Here is a 20,637-nt window from a genome sequence, read left to right as displayed (position 1 = left end):
TGCCATTCCCATGGATGTGCTCCACTGGCCGTGTCGTGTGCTCTCCCGACTTGCACGTCATCCTTGCGTACCTTCACCACGAAAAGAGCGACACAGAAGAAAAGAAGACGCAACTGTGACTTGCATGACGCAAGCTGCACATCACGCTGCACCGGCACACCGGTGTACACAACCACATATCCATAGACGCACGGAAGCACGCCAACATCCGCCACCTCTGCAGCGATACCATTACGACCTCCCTCTTTCTCTGTATTCCCCCCTTTTGGGGCACACGACACACACACGCACACAACACACGCGTTGCGCACGACTAAGAAAGGCGCATCCGTAGCGCATAACGAGAGGCTCCTGCAGCATCCGAATCGGTCGGTCAAGTGTCGAGCATGGCCCATCCCCTCAGACAGACCGAGAATAAACCGAGAAGGGGAACAGCAGAAGTGCGCAGGAGCTGGTAAGGGTAAAGACAGAGGGAGAGAGCAATGGATGCACCATCCAAAGCAGTTACTCATGTGGCTTGCTTCATTGCATCCTCTTCTCTTGTATATAAGAGAGAGAGAGAGAGTGGGGCTGCGTGTGTGTGTGTGTGTGGGGGGGGTATGTGTTCGGGGAAGTGAGAGCGTGCCGCCTTCTCATTCTCGATTCTTCTCTCCGCTCGGGGGAGAGAAGGGCGGAGGGGCCACTCAGTTCTGCATCTCGATAACAGACAGAACACACACGTCTACACAGACGCGAGGTACATGCGCCGCTCCTTCGCGCCAGTGCAGGAACACCCTATCAGGCTTGATAAGCAGTCGAGTATTCACGTCCCACGGAAAGAGACGGAACCGCCGTACACCACCACTACTACGTAAAGAGACACGTGCACAAAACATCGTCCTCTCAGTCTCGACCGGTCTCTCATATCGCCTCGCCCCCTGTCCCCGCCATCCGTCCGCCCATACAGGCACGGAAAAGAGCCCGAGAAAGGGGTAGAGAGAAGAGGCACCACAAAGGAAATGGAAACGAGGGGAGTCCGCAGCCTTAGCTGGTAGCGCACGAGCCGATGGCAGAGACTGCCTTGTTGCTCATGAGCAGTGCAGTGATGAGGCCGAATAGACCCAGCGCCTCGGCAAAAATGAGCATCAGAATCATCGGTACAAATATTCTCTCGGTCTTGGCATAGGCGTAGCAGCAGATGTCGCCGACAATCCCAATCGCATACCCCGCTGCCAGAGATGCAAATCCCGCCGCCAGCCCAGCTCCGAGGTGCATGTACCCCGAGAAGAGCGGGTATCCACTAAGCTTCATGTTGTTGCAGATGATCACGGAGACGATGAGGCCGTAGATGCCAAGAATACCGGCCATGACGACCGGCACGATACCACGCATCACGCGCGTGGGCTGTACAATGCCCAGCTGCGCCACCGCAACGCCGGCCTTAGCAGTGCCAAATGCAGCACCAACGTTCGCCAGGGAAAGAGAGAAAGCGGCCCCCATCATACCGAAGAAGAACGCCTCGGGGTCGCACAACTTGGCGGTGGACATGATAGACCGAAGAAGTGCGCGCTGGGAGGGTGTAAAGTATAACTCCGATGAGAAGAATTCTTCGAATTGAGCAAGCCGAACAACACGAAGGGAATGAGGGGGAGAGGGGTTGACAGACATGGTGGGAGAGAGAAAACGCAAAGCATGCACTGCGCAGAGGATAGGCGGTCGCTGTGGACGCGGGTGCTGGCGAGAGTAAGAGTGCAGATGCTGTAGGGGAGGGGTAGAGAGGGAACCCGAGGAGTAAAGCGATTTCATACGTGTGAGAGGGGCACTGTTGACATTGCCCACGACACGTCCTCATGCTCCTTTAGCGTCTGGTACCCGCGATAGCCCAGTCTCTCCACGCGAGTAATACAAAACAAATCTACACACCTACTAGGATGACTCGCAACTCGCTAGCGCTTGGTTTTATGTCCTGCTCACTCACGTGAAGCGTTACTTAGTTTTGTCTGTGTTCCCTTTACTTCTTTCCCTTCGGAAAACGTTGGACGCTACAGCATCGCCGTTGACGCATCGGTGGACAAGCGTCTGCAGAGAGGGAAAGAACATAAAGAGTAAAAAACAAAAGAGAAGACTTGCACAACAGCAATGAAGCAGCTGCGACCTGCTGGTTAGAGAGTGGGTGAGGGGGCTACTCCAGCGTTGCCAAAATGCTCGAACGAGACTGCAGCGTGACAGTGTATGGCTCCGACTCCCCTTTGCACGCGGAGCTTCGCGGTGCGCTGCCCCTCAAAAGCGCTGCGGAGCTCCACTTGATGACAGTGACAGGCGAGTACAAGACGAAGTCGGCGTCCACCTGCATGTGGGACATCCGCTCCAGCGTTTGAATGCCCGAGTAGACACGGCCGAAGATAACGTGGGTTTTGTCCAGCTGCGGCTGTGGAGAGAGAGTAATTAGAAAGCGACTGGCTGTCACTGCGCCGACAGTCGGGCTGCAGGTCAGCAAACCTGCACCAACATGCAGCAGCGAGAGTCCATCGGGGCTTTCCGCAGCAGCATCCACTTCGCTTGCAGTCGCCGAGTGGCCCTGTACCGCTTCTACCTCACCAAGAAGCGCGAACCCACACAACAGCTGGCGGAACACTAGCCGGCGCAGCTGCCCACTGCTCGCCAGCTGCCAGAACGAATCGGCGCAGAAGTTGCTATAGAGCTCGAAACTGAGAGCCCCGGCAGTGCTTTGCAGCTGCACAACACGTGCTGCTTTCTCCATTATAAGCGCCCTGTCACCCTCCTATTGTTCTACGAGAAGAAGTGCCTTCAGTCAGCGCTGCGGCCTCTACAAGTCCACTCGAAGTGATAATTCCCGCTAAACCCTACAAAGTGATATAAAAGAGAGCGCGCGCGCAATAGGCGCTGAAACTTTGCACGTCGGCTTAGGCACCTGGCGCCTGTGCAACAACATGCAGCGCCAACTGACCGTCAGACACCACACCCGCAACGAGAAAAAAAGAGTGAAACGTACCCGCTCACACCAAACGAAGGACGAGTTATAAGAGAGAGAGAGAGGGTTCCTGAGAGAGCTTTAGGGGGAGAGGAATGACATCATAAAGCCTAACGTGCAAATGCACCTTAACGGCCCAACTTCTTGAGCAAATTCAGGCAGCGACTACGTGACACACCCAACGAAAACGGAAGAACTGCGCTGCACTTTGGCTAACATGACGCTCTTCTCCCTAGAAGATCCGCCTCCCGTCATTCGTCTTCCCATACAGCCGGCCCTCTCCTGGAGCGGCAGACCCAAATTACATCCGGCGAGCTCCAAGACACACACTTACTAAATACGTAGCATCAACAGGTACAGTGAGCCTCATTCAGAAAAATACCGCTGACAAGGCATTCATTCACACAAACAATTCCTCTGCAAACATTCATAACGATATTGCCGTCTCCATAAAACACTTCTCCAACCAACACCACACCACGACCGTATTCACCTCCAAAAACAAACAGCAGCGCGCATCACCTGTAGCAAAGATATGTCGTTAGAATCACAGCCGCACACGCACACGCACCAGCGGCACCTCTTTGGGGCGTTTCCCACGCTCGGGCAAACCAGTCTTCACCAGCGCATTCGAGCCTCATCGCGCAGCAGCAAGGGGCGCACCGCGGGCGGCACCATCTTTCGCAGGGCTGTCCCGCGTGTGCAGCACCGGTTCACCGCGAACGATCCTTCGACCCCATCTTTACCAGCAACCCCGCCGGCCGTAGCGCAGGGGCGCTCAAGCACGCACATCACGCACGCACACACGCGGCACGCCACGGCGCACATGGTCAGATGCCAATAGTCATTGTAGTAGTATTGATCCTCGTCAGTGGGGTCCGCATTGCAGAATACACGCATCATCATTTACGCGCAGCAGCAGGGCAGTCGCGAGGCGCTGGGTGCAGACGAGGAGGGAGCAGGTGTGCGCGACGCGCTCGCACACAAGCAGCGGGGCGCGGGCAGCGACAGCTCAGACACGGGGGACACAATCGACAGTCCTTGGGTTCAGACAATGACTTTGACTTTGACTCGGATGTCCGTGATCGTAATCATGTGTCACGCACACACACGCACACACGCACAGGCACACGCACAGGCACAGGCACAGGCACGTCCGCGCACAGCAGCCGCAGCTCATTGATCTTGGTTGGAGATGGGAAACAGTGAGGTCATGTTGCGCGCAGCAGCGCGCATCACCTGTAGCAAAGATATGTCGTTAGAATCACAGCCGCACACGCACACGCACCAGCGGCACCTCTTTGGGGCGTTTCCCACGCTCGGGCAAACCAGTCTTGACCAGCGCATTCGAGCCTCATCGCGCAGCAGCAAGGGGCTGCCGAAGACGACGATGAAACATGTTTGTCCTTCCCGATGTGTGGTGCTCAATTATACATGGAGGTCATGCCTGTGAGGGCCAGAATCTCTCGAATGCATTGAACTAGCTCTTAATGAGGTGCATTGCTAGGTGAAGTTATAATAGCGCCGCGTTGAGAATTTGTAGAGGAAGGAGGGGGGAGAGAGATGCCTATGATAGAGAGTCAGAGGAGGTGAGAATGGAATGCAGGAGGAAACGGGAGGGTTAACAGTGAGGTAAATGTGAAGAAGAAGGGTGCTAGGCGAAAGTAACTTGAGAAGTTGTTGTCAGTACTGAATCGAAATCTCCGTGAACAGTGGAGACGTGAGACTCTCGACTGTCAGGCGGTAAATGTCGTGCTATAGGTATGTGGCGGTGGTAGACGGTAGCAGGCCAGCAAACAGTCGTGTGCAGCTCCTGTCGAAGACCTGCAGCTGCCATCGGTAATCTAAGAATGACGCACAATACCTGGAGCGGTAGTCTAGGCCACGCGCTCGTGTGCTCTCTTTTCGTTTTTGTTTTGAATCGAATAGAAATGTGACGGCGGGAAAGCGGGTCTTCCGCGAAGCGGGATGATTGGAAAAGGAGGATCGGGTGTAGAACTATATGGGGCCCGGAGAAAAGTAGAGACTGGCGATGGAAGATGAGGGCGCAAGCAAAGGAAAACGCCTGCACGCCAGGACTGGCGGACTTATTCTGGAGAAGCGTGTTTTCGTTGAACTTGCGTGCGTGTCTGTCCGTAAGAACGCTGAATGCGTCACTGAGGTAGTCAACGCTATGAGCTGTCGAGCTGCGATGTAGGAAAGTACATGTAGTGTGCGGTGTGGTTAGCAAGCCCCACTACAAAGCTGAGTTCCTCGGTAGAGGCCGCGAGGCACGTGACGGGGGCGTCAAAGACGACGTCGTGCAGAAGCTTGAAAGACCATAGCGGCGCCTGGATAGACGAGGTCTCATCTGTCATGGTCTGAGAAGCTACCACGCACCACAGAGAAACTGTGCCGTTGAGGTGACCCATGAGGATTAGATTTGTGAATGCGAAGGAGGAGCAGCTGGCAAACAGCAAAGCGGTGATGCTCGAGTCGGCAATCCGCGTAGCGTGCTCTGGGGCAATGGGCATGAGAAGAGCGTCCATGCTCAGCTGTGTAAGCATCACACCAGAGGCAGAGAAGATGACGAGGGAGTTTGCCTTTGCGGCGTAGTACAGCCCCGTGTGGTTATCCAGGGAGATAGCCTTCACAGGAGTGCAGTCAGCCTGGGTAGAAAAGGTGGCGGCGAAGGTGAAGGCGGTGGATAAGATTGAGAGGTGCCAGCCAGACACCGCCGACGCCCGCTCGTACGCTACCAGCAAGTTACCTTCGTCGAAGAGGTGCAAGCTTGACACCGGGCCTGCTTCCCGTAGAACCGCCGCAACGGCGGAGTCCAGCACAGCAACAATGAAGAAGCGATGCCGACAGCTCTCGCGGCTGTACACGATCACCTTACCAGAGTCCGTGCCCACGCACACGACACTGCCGCGTACAGAGGTGCACAGGCAACGCACGTCGCCGCTGCCCGACGACCGCACTGGCTGTATGGTCGCCAACACGCGGTCCCCTCGTGCTGTGGTGCACGCAATGCTGTCTAAGTCGCAATCGTAGAAGAAGAGGTGCAGCGGCTTTGCTAACCCCACGGCACTCAACCTGTCGCATATGAAAAGCGTGCCATCGGCAATGGAAACGGTTGAGATACCGCCTTGTGCCTTTCCAACGATCTGCGCACTCAGGCACGGCCGCGTCGTGATGTCCGTGACGGTCTCTATCATGTACGCCTGTGTAGTGCGTGCCTGCTGCACACCTTTACGAGCCGGGTGTGCGTCTCTACTAAACAGCTGTAGCGGGGTCTGGCCGAAGTTGTCAGCAGAGGCGACAATAGACTTGCGCTCCTCCTCCGTGGCAGCGTGGTTTATAGAACGATCGACTCCTTCCTTGTACGAGAGAGGACTGAACACGTTGATCGCCTCCACGGCTCCCTGCCCGACCTGCTTGTAGCCAAAGATAAGGTCGATCCATCTGTGCAGTTGTTGACTCACGGCGTCGCTCTCCAGAGACAGCGCATTCATATACACAAACCTCACGGCACTCCCCCCGGCCCACGGCGGCAGCACAACATCGTCCAGCACAGCGCCATCGCTGCGGGTGCCGAGGCAAACCTCATTGCGGTTTTCCAGGAACTGGGAAACGCGAAAAAACTCGGGAATGAGCTCCTTGACGTCCCCCCTGCTGGGCCCACTGCCGTTTGCCCAAGCCTCTGCAACACTATGAAAAAGTCGGTCGGCGATGTCGAGCCTGCCACCCTGGAAGCGAATAGCCCGAGACGTAAACGGTTGTAAGCGGATGAGGTAGTAAAGCACAATCGCGGCGGTGCTGTAATGCGTGCCGTAGTGGTACGGTGGGTCCGCCACCGGGTCGCACGCGATCCACTCTGCGTAGCGTGCCTGCAGCTGCTTTGCCTTCACCTCATTTAGCGCCCCTACCGGCTTCGTGAGATCACGGTAGGCGCCGGCATCGCCGAGGTCGAGCGTACTTTCCGTGTAGCGACTCAGAACCCATGGCATTACCGGATACTGGCCGAGGCTGGCCGTGGTGCGCGACGCGGCGTCGTTTAGAACGCGCAGGTACATGTAGTTGCTGCACTCCCGTCGCACCCACCGCCGTGTCCAGATGCCTAGCCGCGCCAGCTTCTCGCTCATGGGGTGTACAGCGATGCGGGACATGAGAGGGTTGGAGCCACTGTCGAAGTGCGCGAAGAGCTTGTCACGAGACGCCTTTGAGAAGGACAGCTCATCGTCCAATAGCACGAGAAAGACACACTTGCCACACTCCAGCACCACCTCCAACCCGGCCGAAAGGTGCTGAAAGAGACGCTGGTGTACAGACGTGATACTGCCGAGTGGAAAGCGCCACACTAGTGCGTTGCTTCCCTTAGCAGACTCGGTTTGCAACTGGCGGTAGTACTGCGAGTAGCGGAAGGCGGCCTGCGATGATGTGCCGCCGCTAGTCTTGCCTTGCCCCGGCATGAAGAGTCGGAAGGCTTGCTTCAGAAGAGACGACTTGGCGTGGGGGTTCTGCGAAGCGGTATGGACACGCACCTGCTCTACGAAAAAATCGCCAGCCGCCGTGACCACACTGCAGGTAACAATGAGCAACGCTTGCTGCGTGAGAATGCACGTGCTGATGTAACTTTCCGTGCCCAGCACAAGATAGGCGTTGCTGACAAATACCACCGACCCGCTAGCTTCATGACCGGCAACCTTCGCCACCACTGCGCGAGCATTGGGGCGCAGCAGCATCGCTTGACTTTGCACTTCCTGTCGCCGTAGAGGCAAGCACACAGGAGGCGCGTATCGGATGTAAAAGCTGAGCGGGTCACTGGAGGCCTCATCCACGTTCTCTGTCACGTAGCGGCGAGTGCGACCGACGGCTCCGCTGTCATCCATTGACCACTCGCAGCACACACCATCCTCGGCATCCACAGCAGCTTCACTGCCGTTGAGCACGTAGCCGTATGGGTATCGCCTCGTGGTACACGCGAGCAGCGCTGAGTCAACAAAGGTAGTCGTCAGAAAGGTGTCCTTCCACAGCTGCCACTGCGCAGCCTCCATGGCTGCCACGTGACGCCGGCGGCGGTCCCACTCGGCCTGGGAGGCGGTGGTGTAGCGGGTGATTAGCCGCAGGTGCTCGCCACCGTTTGCCATGACAAAAGAGTACGAGAGTCCCATGTAAGACCGAAGGAGCTGCGCAACGTGGGCACGGTGCTGCCGCATCCAAATCGTGAACGCCTCAGGAGATGCGATGGGCGGCAGTAGCAGATCGAAGCCTCCGTGAAAGGTGTCCACCACCGGCGAACCACACATGAAGAGGGTGATCACAAAGGCGTTCTTCTCGTTCGAGCAGAGGACCGCCTTCCACAACACCGCCATTTTCCGAATGGAGGGGTGGTCGTCGTCGGCGACGCTGTTCCACAGGCACACCGTTACTTGAAGAAGCCGGCCAACGACAACCTTCAGTAGCTCCATCGCCGGAATTGGGTAGGAGAAGAGCATGTCAGCACAGCTGTAGACCATGTCCACCACCACACCCACCTTTGAAGCGTCTAGTTTGTAAAAAGAGGAACTCGTCACGTACATAAACCACTCAAATAGCGCCGTGCGCGCACTCTCCACCACCACGGCGTCGCGCTCCAGCTGAGTAAGCAAAAATCGGTAGAAGGACGCAATTGCCGCCGGCGGAACGGCGCCGCCGCTGACGAGACGGTCCAGCATGTACTTCCCCAGCTCGATAGCGTTGCGCTTCACCGCCGCAGCGTTGCCGTTGGATGTGCGGTCGACAGCATGCTCCGATGCCTTGAGCCATACAAAGCAGAGAAACGCCTTGCGAGCGTCCTCAGCGTGGTTGCTGGCGCCCTTGATCTCCGTCGACAGCGCGCGGTGAAGAGCGAGCACGTACTTGCTCATCGTTGTGCGGCCTCCGGATATGGCAAGGAAGCTTGTATTCGACGCTCGCGATCTGGCATGCGTGAGAAAGAACATCTTGCACGCGTCGTACACGTTCTCCATCCCCTCTGCCGGTCCCATCGAGTCCAAACCGAAGCTGCGCGCCTCGTACGTCGTGATGTCTGACAGCACCTCCCACGGTTCCTCCTCCTCGTCCACGCCAGTGGAAGCCCCACTGCTGGGCGTCGCCGCGCCGTCGTCCTCCTCCGCAGGAGTTCTGCTCGTCGACCCGACGCCTGCACTCGGCTGCACAGAAATTGGCTCCTTCGAGCACAGTGCCACAAACACCGGCCATATGAGAAAATCACACAAGTTGACCGTGTTGTTGCTCTGATAAAGGGACTTGCTGAGCGCTCTCGAGAGTTGGTAGGACTGGGTGAGCCAGTCGAGCACCTCGCACACCAAGTCCTTGAGTATGCTAACAGGGGCAGTGCGCTGCGTCACCGGCAGCGAACATGACACAGACCCCTCAACCTTCACCTTCTTTTTGTCGCTGGCGGCTTTTCTCATGCGACGCAGCGCTGCGAGTACGAGTCGAACACGTCTCCAACGGCCAGCAGATGGCGAAACATTGCCTTCCATAGAACTAGTGGCCTGGGCGGCGGAAGCGCTAAAATATCCGCGAACTGTCACTTCCTCCGATGTCACAGGGGTGCCGCGCAGCAGCAGCTGGCACTGGGCCTTGAGAAGATGCAGGATAAGCACCAGCAACCCCTCCATTTCTCTCTTGCCGCTCCACCCTTCTGTGCTGTAGCCCACATGGGACGAGCTCAGCGCCCACAAGTGTCCCATGTACCCGTGGACGAGGACGTCCATCAGCTCACGTTGGTGGCAGTGCGGCTCCAGCGCCCTCGAGATGCACTCCGACTTTGTAGCCGAGCACGCGTCACGGAAGGGTCTCGAGTTCAGAAAACAAAGCACAAAGAGCCGAAGCGTCAATGTCGCGGAGACGGGGTGGGAGTTGCCCGATAGCATCGCCGTGAACCACCAGTCTGGCACAACCGAGACGAAGGTAGCGAGAAAAGCGCCATTGCCATCATTCAAAGTCATCTCCAGCACCTCGTTGAGGCAACGAAGAAACATGTTTCGAGCCAGCACAAGGTACACAAAGGACGTGGTTGCCAATTTGCTGCCCAGGTGGCTTTCTACTGTGTTGTTCGCACCGCCTTGGTTCGGCCCTGGCACGGTGAGCACTATCGCCATCAGAACTCGCTCCATCAGCTCCTCCGTCGCCTGACCGGTGAGCAACATGCACTTCACCAGCTCGATCGCCGTTAAGAGCCGCGGAAATGCCACATACTCGCGCAGCAGACCGAACACAAAGCCATTCACGAAGTCAGCCGTGAGCAGGCGTGCTGTGTTGAGCTTAGCCAACGCGTTTGACGGCGATACCAGCTGTCGCAGCACCGCCGTGACTTTCACCCAGGAGTCATCTGGAAGATTTGAGAGCAGGCGCCAGTTGAAGAAGATGTGCTCCAGTGGCAACAAGTTAGACAACAGCTGCTCATCCACAGCGCAGAGGTCCTTGGCGCGGTAGTTTACCGTTTGCAAGCACAGCTGCAAGAGCTGTGTGGCAGTGGTGGCATGGTGCAGGTATATCTGCGGGTAGCGGGTGACGTGCTCGGCAAACTGTACCATGAACCGGTGCCAGCTCAGCGGAAGCAGGTCTGTCTTCGCTTTGATGAGATTCAGCACGCGCAGCATTGTGTACGCCGTCTGCTGCACCACTGCGAGGCTTTCCCCTGCTCCTTCCGGGGAGACAGAAGAATTGCCCATCGCGGTTGTCGAGTCCCTCGCGCGCTCTGCATCGAACACACCGGCTGCAATGCACTGCATCCACCGCATCCACTCGCAAAAGGCGCCGTTGCACAGGAGAGCATCAACGGTGGTTGTGCGGGTGTCTAGGGGGGGATGGTAGTGTCCGTGCAGACACAACATAGACTTGGTCGACGCAGCGAGGTTTCGTAGTGCCCACTGCTTGTTATTCAAGTATCCAATCACGGTGTTGACCTGCTTCATGGCCAAGGCGTGCACGTGCACAAGGCACACTGTGGGAGGGCAGGCTAGCACCACGGACTGTTCCCGCAACACCGACTCTAGCGAAGCGCTCTGCAGGGATGCCTCCACAGACCGTACGACCTCATCGCACAGGCACGGAGCATGCAGGTCGTACACATGCTGTCCAGCACTGTCCCACACTTGGCTAGACGGATAGGGACCCATCGCGTAGAGGGAGCTGATCTGCTGCACCGAGGCACCGCAGCCATAGAGCTGAAAACTGATGAGGCGCAGGATTGCGTCGGTTCTTCGGGTGTCCAGCGGGGAGCCAATAGTGAGCCCGACCTCGCGGTTCGTCAGAGATGGGAGAGATGTGGCCACGGCGGCGGCCGTCTGTAGTCCTCCGACAGGGTACGGGCACCCTTTTCGCGCCACCTCGACCCCGTCAAAGTACATTTTTATCTGCGACGCAAACATTTTGCCGCGGGCATGCAGTGTAGCAACATGAACCCACCGGTGCTCGGGCAGCGCGGGTAGCTCGACAACCGTCACATCGCCGCCAAGATCGCATCTGTACAAGCAGCACTGGCGCTCGATATGCGCCACGAGAGACAGGCACACGTGTCGCCCCATCGCATCCCACTCTAGCTCCCACAGCGCCACGCGCTCCTTGTATCGGCTGGAGGATATAGGCTCCATGTAGACCCACATCGCAGCAGTGTACGCGTCCAGCGGCGGCCATGTAACACCAGAGCATGTCAGAAGCCCTTTGGCCCCGCCTTTCTCACCAAAATGAATGTAGTCGTTGTAGCGACGTGACTCTTCCCCAGAGGCGAGATTTTCGGCAAGCGCCTCCAGCCACACACGCTGATTCGCCTGGACAGTGGCTACAGTTGTGGTGCGTGCAAAGAACAGCGGCAGCAGCTGCGGATCGCACACGTTTGACACACATCGAATCCACTTGAAGCGTTCCCAGCGCGCAATGAAGTCAGCCACGTAGGAATTCGGTATTGTCACGCCAGAGTGCAACATCAGGTGCTCCATTGCCTCCATCGCGCTCGCTGCATCAGCGTGCTGGTCTGTAAGCATTGTGTCCACCATGCGTACCAGCAGTTTCACTGGGTAAAGCATTTCAATGCACGGTTCCTTCATCACCGCAAAGGGACCAAAGTGCACAAAGCACGGCACCGTCCAGCGCTCCTTTGACTCAACAGGCGCCGTGAAGTACCGCTCGGCCACGGTCAGACTCTCGCTGGAGCGTAGCACTCCAGTGCAAAGGTCAATCATGCACTGGACGTAGTCGCAGTTGACCGGCAGCGTGCCAAGCGCTCGCTCCACCAGTTCCCAAACATCACTATAGCTGACGAGTGTCAGCAACAAGCTGAGACAGCAGCCGAGCAGATGTCGATCGACCGGCGGGTGCTGACTGCCGCACTCCACATACTGCATGAGAGAGAGGCACAGATCGATGCACTTGTGCGGCAAAGACGCTCGGCTGTGCCGGCAGCAGGAGTGCAGGAGCAACACTAGCGTAGAAAGGAGCGGCGTCGCCAGCGACGTCCACGCATCTGCGTCGGTAGCAGACGCAATTTGTTCGAGAAGAGCATCGCAGGAGAGATTCGTCTTTAGGGCTAGCCCCACAAAGACGTCTCGGAGCAGCACAGCAGTGTGTTGCTGCTCTGACTCCAGCGCCGACAGCATCACCTGCAGCAGAGCGGCAGAACAATCATCACTCATCAGCGAGTCCGCTGCCTCTTTCGATCCAAGTAAGACTTTCGCCAAGACAGAAAAGTGCTCGACAAACGTCTCCAAGTCGCCGGCGCGTGAGTCGACCGCGAGCTCCATCAGACAGTGTACGCAGGCCTGCACCACACCTAGCGCCAGCGACACGGCGGCGTTCGTGCTCGCCTTAGCGCACCAATCAGTGAAGAAGTCCACCACTAACAGCCGCTGTTCGGGCAGAGGAAGTCGCCCGCAACGCAGGTGTTCAAGAATGGCGTGCAGAAAGTCGCCGACGGCGCCTCTGCACGGGAGTGTTCCGACAAACGTCATCAGAGAGCACAGCTTTGACGCCTCAAAGCACGGTGCCCCCTCGGCGCAGATCAAGAGCACGAACCCCAAGAGTGATGCCGAGACGCCCCTCATGAAGAGAAGCGGAAAAAGCTGCTGCCCACACAGCTCTGCCATTTGGCGTTGCGTGCTGAGCACAAACAAACGTGCCAGAGCCTCAACTGCGCCATCACAGCGAACATCTGGCGGCGTCTCTCGCCGCTCTGCAGCTCCCCACGAGTCGACGATGCGCTGCTGCATTCTGCCGACTGACGCGGGAAGTATCCGGAAGAAGCTGCTGCTCAGAAGAGACGTGTTTGCTGACTGTCCACTCGACATGTCGGGTCGATCTGCCAGCGCCAGCACACGCAGACTCCCCACCACGCGACGTAGGGCTGGCATGCCGCTCTCCCCAACCTCCTTCTCAAAGCTTAGCACAGTCGCCGTGATGACGTCAAAGTTTATGCTTTCCACAGACGAAAATCCGACGAGCTGCTTGGCATAGATGATGCTGTCTAGCATGTAGACGAAGCAGTTGAGAGACCACACCGCAGCGGCCGAGTCAGAAGTGCGTCGCTGCGACGAGACTAGTGCACCCTCCATCGCTCTCAGCGTCTTCACCACCGTGTCCGCATCTTGCACGTTTGGCAGCTGTTGATGAAGAATACTGCAGCTTGCGTCCGCGGCCTCGACGCCAGCCTCCTCTGGTGCAGAAAAGTACGTCACTGCTGTCATGGCAACGCTGAAAACGTTCTCCGGCAGAATTGCTTCGAGCATCGACCGTCTCACCAGATCCCTGTGCCGGCACGACACGACGGCGCTGACAAGCTGAAGGAGAAAGGCGTCAGCTTGTGCGACCGCACCCCAATCAGCAGCATCCCTCCCCTGTGTTCGAATTGCGCGTAAGAGACGCTCGTGAAGGACGAGGCCTAAAGCGACGACGTTAAAGTCGCCAATGGTCTCGTAAGCGTTCGCTAGCTGTCCGACTTCACTACTTGAAATATCGGCATCGCTGATGAGAAAGCGTAATGCCTGAGTGAAGAGTTGCACCGTTGAGAGTGTCGACAAGGTAGGAACCAGTGTAGCGTCCTCGTGGGTCGACTGACGCGCGAGGGAGGCGAAGTCTCTGCATAGCAGCCCCACCAGAGAGGCACCGTCACCGAAAAGAGTCTGAAATGCCTGCGACTTGCGTGACGTGAATGTTGATACAAAGAGAAAGAGAAATGCGCTTACCTTGTCCCTGTGCTGCACCGCAGTAGGCGGGGTGCACCGCGCATCCAGCCAAAGTCGCTGCAGCTCGAATATTACTGATGACTGCATACTGCTACTGTGGTACGAGGGGTGCGCCTTCAACGCCTTTCAGACGCATACGACTGCTCCCAGAAGGAAGAAAGTAAAAGCTACAAGTGGCACGCGAAGAGAAAGAAAAATGAGGTGAAAGTAGAGCTGCAGCTGCATCGCACAAAACAACCATATTGCCCCGGGAGTTGCGCACACACACACACACACGCTCGATAGTGTTATGAGATGGGCACCTCTACCAAGGTAAGGTGCGTAGAGGAAGTCTCTAATGTCTGCCAGAGGGAGAATGACGCGAGAGGAAGAGCGAAGGAAAGGAAACCGGGGAGATCTGCTCATCCTCATAAGGCCCTCTGACCCCTATAGTTTGGCCGCTGCCGTGACGGCAACACGCAGCTGTTCCATGACGAAGACCCAGGAAAACGGCCCAGCTGCGTGACAGCAAGGAGAGTCATGGTACACGCACGTGTGAGTGACTGACCTCTGTTAGAAAGGGGACATGTTCACAAGTGAACCAAGTTCGCATCGCTCTTCGTCGTTCGCCCTTGGGCTCTCTAATGTCATGTCATATTGTTCTTTGGATGTGCATCAGCGCGTATCCGTCTTTTGATTGTCCATGCATGCTGTGTTTGTCTCTTCTCTCATTCAAACAAGAGGATATAAAGCAAACAGTTTCTCCTCAAAAGAACACACGCACGCACTCGTGCGCTAAGCATGCACCTGCACACGTTCTCCTTCCTTCCCCCACGAGGCTCTGCCCTTACGTAGGCAAACGAAAAGTGACGGCACACGATAAAAGACAGAGCGAGAGGAGAGGCAGGACGAGCGGAGATACAATCAGTGTGCAGGAGAAGAGCCAAAGGGTGAAAGAGTGGGTAAAACAGGAGAAAAGCAGGAAAATGGTGAGCCCAAAGTCGAAAAAAAAAATACGCACGCACGCACGCACGCACGCAATAGCCCATTCGCCCTTTTCGCCTCCCACTCACTCCTCATTGTCTAACGCCGCTCTTCGCCTGTCTTTTCCTTTTTCGACTTGTGCTTCTCTGTTCCCCCTCACCAGAGTCTGCCGGTTCAGCAAAGTTGGGTAAAGAGAGAGGAAGAGAAACAAATACAACAGTTGGCAGGATGTCTGGGAAAAGGGGTGGAAAAAACATCAGGATGAAAGCGGCGATAAGTCCGCAGATTGATAACCATAAGGAAGAAGTGATGGTGAGAGTGAGAGAGAGAAGACGGAAAGCGGGAGGAGGGGCAACAGTCACCACAAAATGGAGAGGGAAGGATGAAGTTTTACTCCTTCACATGCCATCTGGCTGTTGCTGTGTTTTGCTGCTTTTCTTTTTTGTTGCGCCCTTCCCCGTCTCTGCACGTTCTTCTTTGAAGAGAAAACTCAGCGGACGATCGAATGGATGCAATCAGGCCCACACTTTGACGTGGGTGCAGTAACGACTACCGCCAAATTTCCTCAGCGCATGAGAAACTCAGGCGGGTTGCGCATGATAGTGACATTTTTGTTCTCGAGAGTTCTTGCCCATCCCCTTTCCTCTCTTGCACATGTCTTCTCCACTTTTCCGTTTCGCTGGTCCTCTGTTCGAAAATGCGAATCCTGCCTCCAGCAGATTAGCGCGATGCGCACCCCAAAAGACGAACACGTAGAAAAATGCAGATGCACCGCGGTACCTACGTTGCAACATGCGAATGTGTGAGAGCGCCAAAAAGATGTGTAGCGGTTCGTTTGTGTGTGCATGGGTGCTCACTTGGACATGCATGCAACTGCACGTACTGCCTTCATGGCATCTCAAGAAAGCTAGCGAGGAGGAAAGCGGGAAAAGAAAATTGACATTATCTTCGCTCCCACACCGATACTCGAAGCCCTGTACGCGTTTTTTTTTTGCTTTCGTTTCCTACTGCTCGCTTCCTCAATCACACATTGTTTGGCATCGTGTCGTTTATGTTTCTCTACCTCGGCCAACACCTCCACCCACCCACACACACACACACATACAGAAACGAGTAGAGAGATGCATGGGCAGTTAGGTAGACACACTGTCGAGCCGGGCAGTCAACGAGCACGGGTGGAGGCAAGTGCACACGTGCCAGTATTGCAAAACTGAAGTGGCACATCCAGTCTCTGAAAGCGAAAGAAGCCTGGCTGCTAGATTTAAAAATAAAATGAGAGAGAAAGGCACACAAGAAAGGAAAAAAAGTTACATAACCAACAACACCCGGAGCAATGGCGAGTCGACACACGAGCCAACACCAGAAAGTTAAAAGGAGAGCAGACGGAAAAGCGTAAAGGGAGTGGGAGAAGCGAAGAGAGATGGCGGCGAAATTTTGGTGGTGAAAAAGAAGCGAATGTGAGCGGCGGGTAGCTAAAACAACAAGGTAAGTTAGCACGTTTTTTCTCTTTTTTTTTCAGGACGCTCAACAAGTGAGCAGGATGACACAGTAAGAAAATGAAAGAGTGTGCGAGACAATAGCCTACGAGCAGACAATGTGAAAAATACGAGAAGAAGGAGAAAGAGAGCGAGCAAAAGAAGCACATATGCTGCGCATGCACTAGCGCGTCGCTTGGCAGCCATCCCTCACCATCCTGCACAAGACCACGTGTAGACAGCCCTGACAGCCATGCCCAACCTCCCCTGTTCACCCCTTAACCCGTCGCTGCTGACCGTGCCCGTATAAGTATCTGTAGGCTCGTGTGTGTGACTATCAGTGTCGGTGTATCGATGTGTCTCGGCGTCAAGGATACTATACCCAACAAGTCACTCATACCATCGAGAATAAAATAGGCTAAGTGCATTTCGCTCAAACAATGAAGCACCGCGCGTTCCTCCACGCTGATCCAGCGCTACATGATGATCCCAGGCTCGAAGTGATGATCGCCAACATCCTTGTTGGGAAGCACCTTGGCCCCAACGAGGACAACGCCATCCTTGACCTCGACATCATCGCCGAGCACAGACGTGCCCTCGATGTGGCACCAGCTGCCAATTCGGCTGTTCCAGCCCACTATGCTGCAAACCACAATTGTACCCTTGCCGACCTTGGTGTTATCTAAGATGGCAGCGTTATTGATACGGCACGACTCGCCAATAACGCAGTTGGCGCCAATCGAAGCATGGGGACCAATCACGGCGCCATCGCCGATCTTTGCGGTGGGGTGAATCAGAGAAGCGCCAACCACAGCAAAGCGGCTACCATTCTGGTGCTCCTTTGCCTCCGTGCGCAACTGCTCCGTCTCGCAGCCACCACTAACCAAGGAATCGATAAACTTGGTCATGCCCAAAATGTAGTCCTTCGGCTGGCCAATATCCATCCAGAAGCCCTCCACGTTGAACGCGTAGAGCTGACCCTCTGACGCCATCACAGGAAAGATCTCTTTCTCGATGGACGCTCGGCAGGGAGGAATGCGCTTCAGGATGCTCTTGTTGAAGATGTAAATGCCGGCGTTGATTCGATCTCCAAGAAACTTCTTCGGTTTCTCCACAAAACGCTCAATCTGGTAGGTCTGCGGCGAGTACACGACAACACCGTATTTCTCCCACTGCTCCACCTGCGAGACCATGATGGTGCCCTCCCCACCGTGCGCCTGGTGAAAGCTCAGAAGCTCTTGCAGCGGAAACTTACAAGTGACATCGGAGTTCAGCACAAAAAACGGCTTGTCGTCCTGCAGCAGGATATCGCGCGCGAGACCAAGCGGGCCGGCCGTGCCGAGTGGCTCCTCCTCTACAGAGAAGACGAAGGAAATACCGAGCTTCTGTGACCACTCGTCCAGCTCAGCCTTCATCGTCTCCGGCCGGTACGCCACAGCTAGAATCACTTCTGTAACGCCAACCGCCTTCAATGCCTCGATTTGGTGAATGATCATCGGCTTGTTGCAGAACGGGACGAGGGGCTTCGGCGTTGTCAGCGTCAACGGACGGAGACGAGTGCCGAAGCCGCCCACCAGAATAACCGCCCGCATTCCTTGGCCGTCTGGTGCAGACATCTTGCCGGTTGGGAAAGAGAAGCCTTGCTTGGTACTGGAAGAAAAAGAGGGATGATGAACGATGGCTTTCCTACACACCCAGAGAGACGTAATGTCACTACTTTTAATAGGAGAAAATAAAATTGAACGGCTACGTTTTCGTTTTGAGTGTGGAAGAAATACAGCGCTGTGCGAAAAGGCCAAGAAGCGAAGATTGTGGTGAGAGAGAGAGAGAGAGTTACCGATGAAGAGTCGAATGCGCTTGACTATGATCTGCGTTGGGGGTGTGCGGGTGTGAGAGAGAGAGAGAGAGGTGGAGGAGAACGTTGTAGAGAGGGAGATGGGGTTAATTAATAGTGTGGTTGAGCCGCACGGTTGTTGTAGGAGCAGCATACGCATATGTCATCCAGCAGAGAGGAAAAGCAAAACAGCAGGGGGGACATTGGAGAGCAACGGCGGAGAGGGAAACAGGGGAATGGTGAGGGGTATCACTCCAGACAAAGCAGAAAAGAAACGCAGCTAGCATCCATCGAAGTTTCCCCCATGTGGGTATCGCTAAAGAAGGATAAGTGCTTCTGCTGATAAGAGGCTTCATCTCTGCACTCATATACAGTTGCCGCAGCGTGTTGCCTCGCCTGTGTATCACAGGGTTCATCCCGCACCACATAGATGTGTGCCCGTGGGCCACATGCACAACGCCATCCTCTCCGATGGTGACTACTCTGCCTTTCGGGCTGTGGGAGAGCCCGCACATCTCTGCGTTTACGTTTGCACAAATATATATATGTGGGTATGTGACCCTTGGGGGAGCACGAAGCCCCCTTCACTATACACTTCGTCAGTACCGCAAGATCGGAGGACGCTCACTCGTGTGTTGACTGAGGAGTGCTTACCGCGCTCGAAAAGAGATGCAATGGCACCAGCCAGCAGCAAAAAACAATGATTCCAAAAAGAAAAATGACCGAGAGACGCACCCCCGAAGTGCCAAAGACATGCAGGGCTAGTATGAATAGCAGGGAGAACGTGCAGCATTGATCACACCGGGCATAACATTACAGTGAGGGTTGGGAGCTGGTCCGCCCGGCAGCTCTTCGCCCTCAACGTCGCACCGTGATTGACCTCGACGACAGGCAGGTGATCGGCTGCCAAACGCTAGAGTTCTTTATGAGTATTCAGGCAAGAGTCGGAGAGAAAGGACTACTGCGAGGCAGACATCTTCCAAATGTAGAGGCGAAACGGGTCCAGCACGAGCAACTCAGCAAGGACGAACCCTTCCCGGAGTGGAATTTGCTCGAGGTCGAACTCCATTCGGTCGGAGCGGGTAACACTACCACAGAGAAACACCGCATCGCTGTCATGTCGGGGGAGGAGAGCGCTGCGTGCAGTTTCAAGTCCAGCTTTGAGACTGTTGCTGAAGTAGAAGATGTCGCTGCCTATCACAATGTCAAAGGAGTCCACACTGCACTCCAGCTTTATCTTCGCCAGCTGGTCTTCCCTTCCCCACTGCAGAACAGCCACATCACAATTGCGGTAGTCATTTCGCGCAACTGACTCAAGCACAAGGGCGAGAGAGACAGGGGAGCAGTCAGTCAGGACTACCTGCCTGGCATGCTGAGCTACCGTGAACCCAAGAATGCCAGCCCCACACCCCAGCTCCAGTACGCTTTTGCCTTCAAACATGTTGCTATGGGATGTGACCCACTCGCACATCGGATTGGCAGCTGGCCACACATACTGCGGAATGCTGTCTGTGTTCAGCAGGGCCACTAGCTCAGCGTTCTCTCGTGTAGTTGGGCCGGAGGCAGCAGCACCGCGCTGGCGAGCGAGCATCTGGTAGCGCGCCGCACATGTAGAAAAGGGCAGATCCACCCATGCATAGCGGCAGTCCAGCAGCACCAGCTTTCGCAAAGTCTCCACATTCGCATACTTGCTGTCGTAGCAAGCACCAACGAGGACATTGCGCTGGCCGCCCTTCGTATTCATCACACTGCAGCCTAGCAACGGTGGAATCTTTTGTGAGTACTACTGGTGGGCATTCGGTGTCAATGGAGCGATCGCAATACAAATCAGGTGCTGCCGTCTCAGCCGTGAGCGGCGCAAGAATGTGGAAATGTGTATGGATGTCCGTCTAAGTATTCGCCAGACTGTCTTGGTAGGTTGAAGGAGGGGGGGGGGGCAGAAAATGTCACTTCTTTTCTCCGTTGCCCCACCTGCTAATTTGAGAAAGGGTTAAAGGAAAGCTGCGCGCGCGGGTGTACTAAACGTTAGAGTACCGACCTGAGCTGAGAGAAAAGGAAGTGAGGAGGACCCGCAGCGAAAGTAAAAACGAGACGCGTGCAATGAACTTTTTGCGCAGTGCCACCCTCAGATGCACCGGTGGGACTAGTAGCAGTTGGATGTATAGCTGCAATTGATATAGAATGCGT

At 55.7% G+C, this 20,637-nt stretch overlaps 5 protein-coding genes and 4 pseudogenes across 9 annotated transcripts; all 9 read right to left on the bottom strand.

Annotated features, from left to right (window-relative positions):
- Positions 1 to 1,023: 1,023 nt before the first annotated feature.
- LPMP_230150 (vacuolar type h+ ATPase subunit, putative) lies at positions 1,024 to 1,527 on the bottom strand (the record flags this gene model as incomplete). The annotated part of the gene is made up of 1 exon (XM_010700872.1): positions 1,024 to 1,527. One exon carries the CDS (start codon positions 1,525 to 1,527, stop codon positions 1,024 to 1,026), a length of 504 nt encoding a protein of 167 aa, XP_010699174.1.
- Positions 1,528 to 2,161: 634 nt separating this feature from the next.
- On the bottom strand, positions 2,162 to 2,740 carry CYP3 (cyclophilin 3, putative; the record flags this gene model as incomplete). The annotated part of the gene is made up of 1 exon (XM_010700871.1): positions 2,162 to 2,740. One exon carries the CDS (start codon positions 2,738 to 2,740, stop codon positions 2,162 to 2,164), a length of 579 nt encoding a protein of 192 aa, XP_010699173.1.
- An 809-nt stretch (positions 2,741 to 3,549) lies between these two features.
- Positions 3,550 to 3,612, bottom strand: LPMP_23snoRNA4 (annotated as a pseudogene). The gene has a single exon. The product of its transcript is annotated as an H/ACA-like snoRNA (small nucleolar RNA).
- Positions 3,613 to 3,800: 188 nt separating this feature from the next.
- On the bottom strand, positions 3,801 to 3,878 carry LPMP_23snoRNA3 (annotated as a pseudogene). Its single transcript has one exon. The product of its transcript is annotated as a C/D snoRNA (small nucleolar RNA).
- Positions 3,879 to 3,980: 102 nt separating this feature from the next.
- Positions 3,981 to 4,069, bottom strand: LPMP_23snoRNA2 (annotated as a pseudogene). The gene has a single exon. The product of its transcript is annotated as a C/D snoRNA (small nucleolar RNA).
- A 197-nt stretch (positions 4,070 to 4,266) lies between these two features.
- Positions 4,267 to 4,329, bottom strand: LPMP_23snoRNA1 (annotated as a pseudogene). Its single transcript has one exon. The product of its transcript is annotated as an H/ACA-like snoRNA (small nucleolar RNA).
- Positions 4,330 to 5,142: 813 nt separating this feature from the next.
- Positions 5,143 to 13,722, bottom strand: LPMP_230130 (hypothetical protein; the record flags this gene model as incomplete). Its single annotated transcript, XM_010700870.1, has 1 exon — positions 5,143 to 13,722. One exon carries the CDS (start codon positions 13,720 to 13,722, stop codon positions 5,143 to 5,145), a length of 8,580 nt encoding a protein of 2,859 aa, XP_010699172.1.
- A 3,370-nt stretch (positions 13,723 to 17,092) lies between these two features.
- Positions 17,093 to 18,232, bottom strand: GDPMP (GDP-mannose pyrophosphorylase; the record flags this gene model as incomplete). Its single annotated transcript, XM_010700869.1, has 1 exon — positions 17,093 to 18,232. One exon carries the CDS (start codon positions 18,230 to 18,232, stop codon positions 17,093 to 17,095), a length of 1,140 nt encoding a protein of 379 aa, XP_010699171.1.
- A 1,176-nt stretch (positions 18,233 to 19,408) lies between these two features.
- Positions 19,409 to 20,194, bottom strand: LPMP_230110 (nicotinamide N-methyltransferase, putative; the record flags this gene model as incomplete). The annotated part of the gene is made up of 1 exon (XM_010700868.1): positions 19,409 to 20,194. One exon carries the CDS (start codon positions 20,192 to 20,194, stop codon positions 19,409 to 19,411), a length of 786 nt encoding a protein of 261 aa, XP_010699170.1.
- Between the last annotated feature and the right edge of the window lie 443 nt (positions 20,195 to 20,637).

The sequence above is a fragment of the Leishmania panamensis genome (assembly GCF_000755165.1).
Source record: "Leishmania panamensis strain MHOM/PA/94/PSC-1 chromosome 23 sequence".
NCBI classification, from domain to species: Eukaryota; Euglenozoa; class Kinetoplastea; order Trypanosomatida; family Trypanosomatidae; genus Leishmania; species Leishmania panamensis.
This window is presented reverse-complemented; position numbering and strand designations above follow the sequence as displayed.